Below are 11,944 nucleotides of genomic sequence, written 5' to 3' on the forward strand. Positions count from 1 at the left end.
TCATGGCATGGTGTTATTCACCTCTGTTAAGGTCAAATAACTATTTATAAACCATTTGGCTTATATTTTGGGCTAAGAGTGGTTCCCATATCTAGCAATTGGCTAAAAAGATGCCAGAAATTCCAGGTGTTGTGAGATTTCTGCCTGTCCTCTTCTCATGATAGCTGGAAGTTCCCAACTTTCATGAGAGCTTAGTTGGCATGTAGAAAACCTACTGAGCACCACAGGAGTTTCATTGGCCATGGTCAGGGGTCACAGAAAAACAGAGTTGGTGCTGTCCTCCTCCAGCTTGCAATCTGCTCCCCCTCCCACAGATATGGCAGTTTGGGAGGGGAGACTTTGAAAAAAAAATCCTGCTATCAGGCCAAAATAAATATATCACTTATAGAACTTCTTTACGTGCTGTTGGCCTTACTAAATTTGTCATACATTTGTCCAGACAATTAGAATTGCCTCTAGTGGAGTTTATCTGCTTAAGTTTACTGGTATAACCTTAAGCTTTCTGCTTTTTATATTTTTATATCCAAAGGACCACATTTTATTGAATACTTTATTTGTATTTTGCAACATGATGCTACAATTTCTGTGTTTTACATTGGGCCCGTTCAGAAGGCACCTTAAACCATGGCTTTAACCATGGTGAATAAGGTTTTTTTTGCTTCATTCACTGTGGTTAAAGCAATGGTTTAAGGTGTCTTCTGAACACAAACCAACTTTCTGGCTTAACCACCATGGTTAAAGCCATGGTTTAAGGTGTCTTCTGAATGGGGCCAAAGTGACTTTATATAGTTATGACTTATAGCTAATAGAGCTAACTCATTTGTCTTGACTGAAACTATGTAATAAAAAGCATAATGGGTACAATTCAGTCAAGAACTTGTTATGTCCAGTTAATTTCACTGGAACTGAAACCTAATTTGGAGTATATTTTTAAAAAGCAACGAAAAGTAAAATTTAAAGGTGGGCAAGCATAGGGCAGATTTAGTGTGAAAGAAATGCAGATTGCTTACCTGTAACTGTAGTTCTTCAAGCGGTCATCTGTGCATTCACACATATGGGCTCTGCGCCTGTGAGGAGCTTGTTTCGGAAACTTCCATAGCTGAGGCTAACATTTTTTGGTGGGAACCCTTCCCCCGCCATCCACTGTGCATGCCTAATGGGTTCCCGCCCTTCTCAGTTCCTTGAGACCGACTTGCTGGCCCCATAACTAGGAGATAAACCACTCAGTATCGACAGCACATCAACACTGACACTAAAGTGGGGATGGTGGGTGGGTTGTGTGAATGAACAAATGACCACTCAAAGAACTAGGTAGATAAGCAACCTGCATTTCTTCTTCGTGGTCTTTGTGCATCATACATATGGGTGATTAACAAGCTCACTTACAGGTGAAGGATAGGTGTAGACCGATGTCCTATTGTAAGATAGACAATAAGCCTGCTCTCCCAAAATTGCAGTCTGCCCTGGAAGCCATTGAAACACTACACGTTGAATGAGCTGTCACCAGACCATCCAGCTGTGAGCCCTTTAACTTGTAAGCGAGCTTAATTGTATCAACAATCCATACTGCTAGCCTCTGAGATGGCAGTGGTTGTCCATGTTTAAGGCCACCATAACAGACAAACAGCCTTTGTGTCTTACGAAAGCTGTTTGTTCTAGCCTTGTTAAAGGCCAGGGCTCGTTGTACATCAAGTGAATGTAACGCCCTTTCCACTGGAGTGGAAGGGGATGGGGAAAAAGCTGGTAAGACTATCTCCTGATTGAAATGAAAGTCTGAAAACACTTTAGGTAAAAAGGGCACATCCGGTTTGAGAACAACTTTCTCTTTGTGGAAAATCAGATAAGGTGCATCAATATGAAGGGCAGACCGCTGGATCTACGGGCTGTCGTTATAGCAATCAGAAAGGCAACCTTCCAAGAAACTGATCTAATATCCAAAGTTGACATTGGCTCAAATGGTCTCAATGTCAGAGATTGAAGCACAACAAACTCCATGTCAGGACAAAATTCCAAATCCAAGGGGTTAGATTTTTAATCCCCTGAAGGAATCTTCTTACAACAGGATGGGTAAATAGTGAAAATCCTTGGATAGAGCCCCAAAAAGCAGTTAGGGCAGCCAAGTACACACGGATTGATGACAGCTTCAGCCCCTTTGCATATAAAGTGTGTAAAAAAGTAAGTACATCTTTTAAAGACGCAGAGAAGGGTTGGAAACAGTGCAAAACTGTGTATTTTGAGAAGGTATTTCATTTCGGTAGTGTAGGATTTCCTCATTGCTGGTTTGTAGGCTGCTTGCAATACGGCATCAACATCCACACTGACAATGGTCACAGTATTGGGATTCTCCATACTGTGAGTTTGAGCTTCTGAGGATTAGGGTGACGGATTCTGCCTTGATCTCTGGTCAGGAGTGTGGGTATCGCCGGAAGTGGGAGGAACCTTCTCTCTGACATTTTATTATTTATTTATTTATTTATTTATATAGCACCATCAATGTACATGGTGCTGTACAGAGTAGAAGTAGGCTGAACCAAGTCGGTACCGACAAGGTTGGTTGCGGCCTTGCTACCAGAGAGTCTATCTGCGGTATTGGCAAATTCAATAGTGGTGGAAGAGGTGAAACCTCCTTTGGTACCGTAGCCCTGGTATGAGGTTTCTTTGGCCATTTGTCCTTTTTCTTATGAGCATCCCCAGAAGGCTTGAGTCATCTAGTCTTTTTTGATATCTTTTTCACTGTAGAAACAGCTAAAGAGCTGCCCTGAGCTGAGGCATCGGAACGACCCATGGTCCAAGGGCACTGAGTGGATTATTATTATTATTATTATTATTATTATTATTATTATTATTATTTATTTAGGTGGCTCAGACATGGTTTGCGGTTGGCTGCGCCAAAGTATCCACGGCCTCTAGAGTTCTTTTCCACAAAGTTGCCCTTAAACAATCAGCTCTATTCTTTTTTGTCTGTTTAGTGAATTTTGTACAATGGCGACAGGTCTCTACAACATGAGCCTCTTTCAGACAAAATAAACAAAGTGAATGTCCATCCATTGGTGGAAGCTTGCTGCCACATTCAACACATTTTTGGAAGGGAGCCTTAACGACCATTTGAGTCCCTGCCCCCAATGCGATCTGAGATCGTCGGAGGGATCAAATAGTGTGTGTGTGTGTGTGAATAAAACTAAGCAAAAGAAAAACAACAAAAACCTCAGCACTGTAAAAAAGAGATTTCTCCTCACGAGAAAAACAGAAGTTCTAGTGAGATGTCCCTTCAGCAATGTGGTTGAAAGAGAACTGAGGAGAAGAACCGCCCAGAGAGCTCCGGCTATTGGGCGGTATAGAAATGCAATAAATAAAGCGGGAACCCGTTAGGCATGCACAGTGGATGGCGGAGGAAGGGTTCCCACCAAAAAACATTAGCCTCAGCTATGGAAGTTTCTGAAACGAGCTCCGCGCAGTCGCGGAGCCCATATGTGTGATGCACAGAGACCAAGAAGAAGAAGATGGTGTACAATTGTATGAGTTTTAGAAACGGAAAGGATGGAACCACCACATTATAGCACTGGCATGAATTATGCTAAACATCAGTAGCCTACGAAGAGAAATTACAGACAATTATAGCAATCTCTCACCTGTATTATATGTAATCTCTTCTCGGGGGATATCAATTGACCACGAATCCACATCTGCTCCCTTTTGATCAAGAAATTCAAACATAAGATTTTAAAAATTTAAAACCTGAAGAATCACACATATTTTAGATAAAATACGCAGCCTGATATCGTGTAGTTGAAAATGTTAAGACTCTGAGCAGAAAGGCATGGCTTCAAAGCTCTGCGCAGCCATGAATCTTACTGTATCACCTTGGGCCAGCCAATCTTAAAGCCTAACCTAGTGCTGGTATGGAGATTTTAAAAAACATGTTGCATTTACCTTGGAAGAGGAGTGAAATAAAAAGTGAGACATAATAGATAGTTTTTGCTTATACAGGGGAAAAAGTCAGCTACACCTAAATTATAACGAACTGCCAGACTGTCATTTTGCTAACCTGTCACATTCTTGCTCCACACCCAGTGCTTCTGCTTCTCCACATCTTATTCTACAAACTCCCTTTCCATCCCAATTGCAATCATTCCTGTTACACCTTTGTCCCTCACTTCTTTAGTTCTGACTTTAAAACAAAATCAAGGATTTAAACAGAATCCTGGTAAATCCTGTGATTGTATTCTTTAATTGTCTGAAGTTCGAAAACAATTACAAAGATAACCTAGTTCCCATTCCAGAAAAAAAAATATGCAAAAAAGAGAAAGGGAAAGAGAACCTAGAATAAAGGAACTTTTATGAAGTCTTCTTTTCTGGTCCATGTGGAGAAGCTTTTTTTTAGCCTCAGTGCTGTATTACCACCTGGGAAGTCTTTTTGCAAGGCCAGAGTGTAAAGTAGGCAGGGTCGCCCCACACTCTTCCTCAACACTATTCACACACACATACCTATTAGGCAGCATAAACCTCCCCTCACCACAATCTCTCCCCTACTGAGTTGTTCTGCTCAATGGAACCACTGCATCAGGATGCTTAGGACAGCCCTCATGTTGGGGAACCACTACATCAACATGCTGGGAGTGCCGTGAAGCAGAGGCTTCCCACTGATCTGGCTTTGCTCAGCCTTCGTCTTTCTCAATGTGGAACAGAGCCTTGGAGAACCGCTGCATCAAGAGACTCTCAGCATCCTGAAGCAGTGGTCTGGATGGGGAGACCTCAAGGATCACTGCTAATTTTATGTTTTCCTCTACTGCCAATGCTACATTTTTTTTCAGGCTACAAGATAGATATGACTGGACAGAAGGGCTAGTAAAACAAAGGCACACACACACGCACACACACTTGTAAGGTTGCTCAAAATGTCATATCTATCTGGCCTGATGGTCTGAATGGAAAGCAGACAAACAGGATGCTTTGGTTGTGCTTAAGCAGCGTTGCTCAGAACGAGGATGGAGGCCAGAGCCAGAAGCTTTATAAAAGCAGGTGGATTCCACTGGCCACCTTTCTCTTGAACTCTGCTGAACTGAGAGCAGTAACACCACAGTCAACATACCCATCTGCAGTGATGCCACTGAAGAGCAGCAGAAAGCAGCCAGCAACACCCTCTTCTGACAAGCAACTGCACTAGTACACTGATTCAGAGAGAGAAGCACATCTGTCTGTACTACAGGAAATATTTTGAGGGGTCTGGATTTTCAGGAAAAAACCCATGGTTAGAGATGTAACATTTCCGGACATTTTGAGGCCATGTAAATAAACTTTTTTTCCTGCAAAAAAAATGAATACTTCTTCTTTTAGCACTCTGTACAAATCTAAAGTTTGTTGCTTTAAGACAGTCTTCCCCATCCTGGTACCCCCCAGATATTTTGGACTTCAGCTCCTATTAGCCTCAGGCATCGTGGCCAAAGGTCAGAAATGCTGGGCACTATACTCCAAAATATCCAGAGGGCACACAGTTGGGGAGGGCTGCTTTAGTAACAAAAATCAGTGTTTCTGTTCCTAAAGTTATTTTATGTATAACTTCATTTGCTCATGAAATTATCATAATATTTTTTAAAATTTTAAACTAAAGTCAGTTAGTAAATTTGTAAGTATTGTCTGATTAGATAAGAACTACATTAAACGACAGCATGAGAAAAACAGGACTCTATAGAAAAAAACCCAAACTGTCAAGAATGCACATTTACAGCCAATAATGCACAATGCTGACTCTACTCACAAGTTGGGAAACTGAGCATAAATGTTGATCTGTAAAATATGCTTTAAATCAATAATTTTAATAAGAAATGAAAGAAATAACTATGCTGAGAACCTTACAGAGAGGATTAAAAAACATTTTCACCCATTGCTTCATTATTTCCAGATATTTTACATCTTTAGCCTTTCTAAAAAAGCCCTGATCTTATGTCATAGTTTTTAGAAATCATTTTTGGGGGAGTAAAAGATGGGTAACAATATATAAATACTTTGTCTTAAATTCTAAAAGGCAGTATTTCATAATCCAAAGTTCTTCAATTTTATTTGGAAAAAAGCAAAAAATGGACCTTGGAAAGAAATGGAAAGAAAAATGCATTCCCCCTCCCTGAATTTTTGCAGTTCTTATCCGGCCCTTCACAGCTGTACCCATGATTAATGTGTTAAGACTCTTGACTAATCCTTTTCATAAATATTTTTTCCACAGTTTCACATAGGTTTTGCATCCCCATGTAATCGTTTTCACAGATATGGCTTCACAGATGTTCTTTGGAGGAAAAAGCCTGTGTTGGAATCAGCACCTGACAATTGCTTTTCCTGGAAAAACTCTTCCATTGCTTGTCAACTTGTTCCTGCAATAGCAACAGGAAGCTGCCTTACACCAGGGGGTTGTCTTGACGAGGGGCCTTCCCCGGGATGGCTACGCAGTGGCGCTAGTTCATTTATATGACGCAGACTAGAAAAGTCAGGGATTACCCCAACTTTTTCCTGTGAGCAAAGCGCAGACACACATTTGCCTCTGTCGCCTTGCTCCAGAGTTGCATCAGAGGTGTGTCCTGGCCAATAGCGACCCCTGATTGGTTATCATCGCCAGACAGGAGGAGGGGAAGGAGGGGGCAGACTAGCGAGCCGAATGGCCACTGAAACCTGCGGCACTCATGCAATGACGCACAATTGGGTGGTGGTGCATGGACACAGCAGCATGGGTGCAGCGGCTCCTTCGGCTGCAAACCTCGCACTTGCACTTCTTGCTGTGGAGATAACTAGCAGGAGCAAAGTGCGGGATAGTGGGGGTTCGAGGCATAAACGCAACCTCATATAGACAACCCCCAGGTCAGACTATTTGTTCAACTAGCCTAGTATTGTTTACTCTGACTGGCAGGGCTCTTCAGGGTTCAGGCAGAGGCCTTTTAGATCACCTTCTAGTCTACCTGATTCTTTTTAATTAGCAATTCCAGGGACTAAAACTAAAACTTTCTGTATGTAAAGCATGTACTCTACCACTGAGCTATGGTACCTCTCAAAATGTCTTACCAAAGTCATTTTGAAGTAGAAGACTTTTGAGTAGGTACTGTTGAAGATCTGTATGCTGGGAGCAAGTCCTGCTGAAGTATAGAGAAGTAGGTTCTTCCTTCTGTTCTCCTTGGTGTCCTCCTTATTGATGTCATACAAATGACAAATGACTTTCTTTAACAATAAATAAAAAAACAGGATTAATGTATGAATTACAGATCCATAACATCCAGTACCATCAAAACCTTCAATGACAATCTTATGAACTAGACTTCAAAAGCCCAAGACACAAGTAATGCTAAGCCACCATGGTTAGCATTGGGAAACAAACCATGATGACTTAGCTTGTCATGTGGGGAGAAAAACTGATACTGATGCTAATGAACCACCCCCCTGCAATAGAGTTAAGAGGCCTTGGGGTAGTTTACCATGTCATCTGTTGGGCTCTCCATGGTTTAAAATGGATGTTCCATGCAAAAAACCCAGTTGACCATAGAGTCAGCCACCTAGAGCATTCATCACTTCCAGCGACACATAACAACGGATGGAGCAGTTACCCCACATGTGATTGCCACTGGGATAACCAGCGGCAGGAGGCTAGGAGACTAACTATGATGCAGGGAAGTGTAAGTAAATCACAGCATGCCACACAGTTCCCAGTTGTGTGAAGGAGCACCATGGTTTTCCTAAAAAAACAAAACCTCTAGTGCCCCTAAACACCCTTCCCCCAACTGCTTCTGAACAGACCCGATAAGTGTATTAGCCTTTAAGATGGGGATGAGGAATGTATGGCATTCCAGATGCTTTTGACTAGAAACTCCCATCATCATTCACCATTGTTTTTGCTAGCTAAGGCTGATGGGAATTGAGTCTAACAACATCTGGAGGGCTACTTATTCCCTATCTGTGCTTTAAGGATTCACAAGTAAAGGTATGGAGAAATCCGCCCCCCACCCCAAATTATGTAGGGCCATTGGGTGTGTGTTTTGTTAGTTTCAGGACGTGTGGGCAAATTTCACTATAGTTTTCATGGGGGGTTACCTGACTATAGCATAGATGAGGTGGATCAGATTATAGGTTTTGTTGCACTTAAAAACAGCCTTGTCAATAATAGGAATTATATTATATTGCGCTTTCTTTTAAATGAAAAAAGGAAACCCCTCACAATGGCCATCTCATCTACTCTACCAAGTAAGCAACTCCCCACAAACTTTAGGGATATTCGCTTGCCTCTTTAATCTTAGGAGGTGTTTTATTTCCCTTCCTCCCCCCTCCCCTCCGCCTCACCCTGAATTAAACTGGGGCATTAGTTTGCAAGCCCTGCCTCTTCCAAAGTAAGATAGGTCTTAAATTTTTGAATCTGGCACAGCTAGAGAATTTTTTATTCTAGAAATTGAAATTCTTCTAATTTTAACTATTGTAAATAACAGTCCCTTCCACAGGAGAAGCAGCAGGATAAAAACGGCCCCTCAATGTGCCACGTGGTCATTATTTACTTCCTCTTTCTTCCCCTTGCAAAATAAGAGGAAGTATTGTGGGATAGAAGTGGGGGGGAAGCAATGGTAGGAAAGCGTGTTTCCGTCCCCACCCCGTCTGATGATGCTCTGGGAAAGAGAAAATCAGTCATTTTTCCTTTTCTTCTCATGAAACATGCCCATATAAAACACAAAAAGGGGAGGTGTTTTTTTAAATTGATGTATGATGGCACATCCCACCCCCTACTCTCCCACAACATTTGCAGGGTAGTCTTTATAAGCTATTAGGAGCTTAAACAGGCCAATTCCTCTTTCCCTTGCCCTCAGTTTTCATTCCCTCACTTCAACTTACACTTTAACATTCCATATCTCAACTCCTCTTAGCCACAGACGAAATGTATAGACTCACACAGTGCGCCAAGTGTCTGGTTCCTTTAGACCCTATTCTCCATCCCAACCTTCACCCCCACAGTGGAAGTGAGTGCTAACCTTAGAAAATAATGGAAAAATCCAAAATTTAACATAGTGATTGGGGAGCAGCAAGGACAATAGTTCCTATCTTTTGATTTTCAATGTGAACCTGGAAGTTTCCTCTCTCAGATAATTAGATGACTTACTCTTATTTCTATGATTCATCATTCTGTAAGCTCACAGGTGCTTCTTGGGCCATTTTGTTTAATTTAAATTTAGATTTACAAGTGTCTATGCTTCAGCCTGCCTAGGATGTCCCTTGAATAAGCAGAAATAACTCTGTTTTTTGGGATGTCCCCATTTCTTTTCCAAACTGTTATGGTCATGGCCAACTGATTTTAGTATTACAAGGAATAATAAAGCCTACCATTTTCTTTCATGCTTATGACCAGTTATTTTTTTACATATTTTACATTTCTATAGTCATAGTGACTAGAAAAGTATAACTGAAAACTTACCAAATTTTTCTTTGGAAGGAACAATTTAATGGCTTTAGGTTTTAAAGTATCATTCTTGAAAGCCTCTGTGTAGCAGGCAAAACTTGAATTGGACTTCTCTAATGGAGAAAAATGTAATTACTATAATATCTTTGAAAAGATTACTGCATACCATAATCTTGTTTGAGTAGTTTAGTTAGAAAAGGAGGATGTAGAAAGACACACAGATATAAAAAACACAGAGAATCTTCCTGTTCATTGTCTTTATTTAGTGTGAAACATTAAAAAAAAAGTTACCCTACTAATGCAATTTGAAAGCAAATGCATTTCAATGTTCCCATAGTTCAAACTGAAAGAGAGGGGCTTATGACAGCCCTGCAATATAGCTCACACTGAATAATGCAGGTCAAGTTCTGAGTAGTTTATAACAATCCTGCAGGGCCTGTTTGCATGACCATGGGGAGGGGGGTAGTAGAAACACAGAGTGAGGAGGGGTAAGGAAGCCATGACAAGCATGCCCCCCCTACCCCAATCATGGAACCATGCCGAGCAGTGTGGTTCCCTTACCTCCCCACTACCCTTGGTCCTGCTGTTGTTTTCCCGCTGCGGCAGCCACACATCCCAGTGGCCACCGTGACAAGAATGGAGTCACACTGGCTGCTCCAGCTGCCGCTCGGCGATTTCTACCACTGAGATTGCCCGAGAGGGCTAGAGCTCGACAGACAACAGGGTAAACAACCCAGGGGCCGTACTCACTCTGCAGAGGATGGGTAACGAGGTGGGTTGTGGACCTATCATGGGCACAGAAAACTCCCCCCATACGGCATGCTAAGCCTACGTGGGTTTATTTGTACCTAGGTTGGATGACTGTGAATAAAGAGGTTTACAGCAACCCTGCAATGTAGTCCACTCTCAATACTGTAGGCCAGAAGTGGGGCTCAGACTGGTTTGAATTCCAAGTCAAAAGTCTCTCATACCAGTGAGGTTGCTGTAATAGTCAATCAACTTAAATTGCCTCTTCCCAGACGAAATTAAGCACTCAGCTTCATACAGAAGCCTCATGCTCCATCAGCTGGCATGGGGACTGGCTACGCTTTTAAAAGTTCAAAAACTCAAATATTAATACTAGATTCTGCCTGGGAAGTAAGACCCATCAGAACAGGGACTGCCACCTTTATGCTAACCTTTGTCCTTTCAGCTCCCTCAGCTGTTTTGAACTTGTACTCAATCACTGCCTACCCCTTTAAATATTCACTGAGTGCAGGAGTGGGGAGGGGAGCATAACGAAGGTGTTAGGTATGGAAGTGCAAAGGTATGGTCAGCCTTACTGATTTTAAAAGCTTCACTGAGTGGGCAGGGGTGCAGGGAGAAAGAGCAAGCCTCCCCACTTCCCCGCACCTACCCATTTGGTGACCTTCTATACAAACTTTTTGTGAGCTAGCCTGATTTCATGAAAATCTGTATTTAAATAGAACCGCCTCAAAACCTGTTTCCTTGTAGATTGGCTCCAGTACTCATAATCTGGACAGGACATTAGAAAGTTGATATAATGGAAATCTCAACTTGCCTTGTTTATTGTAGGAAACTCCTACTGAACGTTTTAAAACTGCTCCGAACATAATATAAAGCCACAACAACTCCATCTGTAAAGGGAGGGGAAAAGAAATGTAGTCGCTATTTGTTGTTCATTACGGCCATGTAACCGATCCTGTGAAGTTTCAAGGCAGGCTATTCCACATTTAGTCCTGCGCATGTATCAGGATGGTTGTCGCTTTGCAATTATTTTCGGGGAATCATCAGTGAAAGTGGCACTGTGTAGACAACCGCAGGTTTATCAAGCAAGGTAGTCAGTTATAATATACTGCAGGCTTCTCAAACACTAGGGTGACCATATGACAAGGAGGACAGGGCTCCTGTATCTTTAACAGTTGCATAGAAAAGAGAATTTCAGCAGGTGTCATTTAGAGAACCTGGTGAAATTTCCTCTTCATCACAAGTTAAAGTGCAGGAGCTATACTAGAGTGACCAGATTTAAAAGAGGGCAGGGCACCTGCAGCTTTAACTGTTGTGATGAAGAGGAAATTTCACCAGGTTCTCCATATATACAAATGACACCTGCTGAAATTCCCTTTTCTATGCAAATGTTAAAGACACAGGACCCCTGTCCTCCTTTTCATATGGTCACCCTATCAAACACTGCCTGCGACTATTCATTCACTGCTACAGCAGTAACAACAATTTGGTCAGGGATGAGGAATAGAGAAACACCACCATTTTGCTTTTCCTGGATTAACTGTCGTTCCCCTCACAACTGCATTTAGGGACACAACGCCTGCAGATCCAGTACTTTAACTGCACTGCAGCAGGACTGCCTTTTGAGCATGTTACAATGTTGTAAATCCTATCAGCCTCTGCCATTTTACCACCAACTGCCAGACATGAGCTTGTGTACCATAGACAATCAGCAGATGGTCACTGCTAACGCTCAATCTTTCGTTTTGCAGTATCTACATAATAAGTTATAGTTGTGTGGCCAAA

General features: G+C 42.0%; 1 protein-coding gene across 1 annotated transcript in view; it reads right to left on the reverse strand.

Moving 5' to 3' along the window:
* The window catches only part of CATSPERB (cation channel sperm associated auxiliary subunit beta), a 79,875-nt gene extending 68,826 nt beyond the window's left edge, over positions 1–11,049 (reverse strand). The window contains exons 1-4 of the mRNA XM_063147633.1: positions 10,974–11,049; positions 9,428–9,525; positions 7,045–7,197; positions 3,630–3,690 (exon numbers count right to left, since the gene is read on the reverse strand). Of these exons, the coding sequence (XP_063003703.1) occupies positions 3,630–3,690; positions 7,045–7,197; positions 9,428–9,525; positions 10,974–11,049 (388 nt within the window). The remainder of the gene's footprint in view (positions 1–3,629; positions 3,691–7,044; positions 7,198–9,427; positions 9,526–10,973) is intronic.
* Positions 11,050–11,944: the final 895 nt, after the last annotated feature.

The sequence above is a fragment of the Elgaria multicarinata genome, chromosome 2 (genome assembly GCF_023053635.1).
Source record: "Elgaria multicarinata webbii isolate HBS135686 ecotype San Diego chromosome 2, rElgMul1.1.pri, whole genome shotgun sequence".
Lineage (NCBI taxonomy): Eukaryota > Metazoa > Chordata > Lepidosauria > Squamata > Anguidae > Elgaria > Elgaria multicarinata.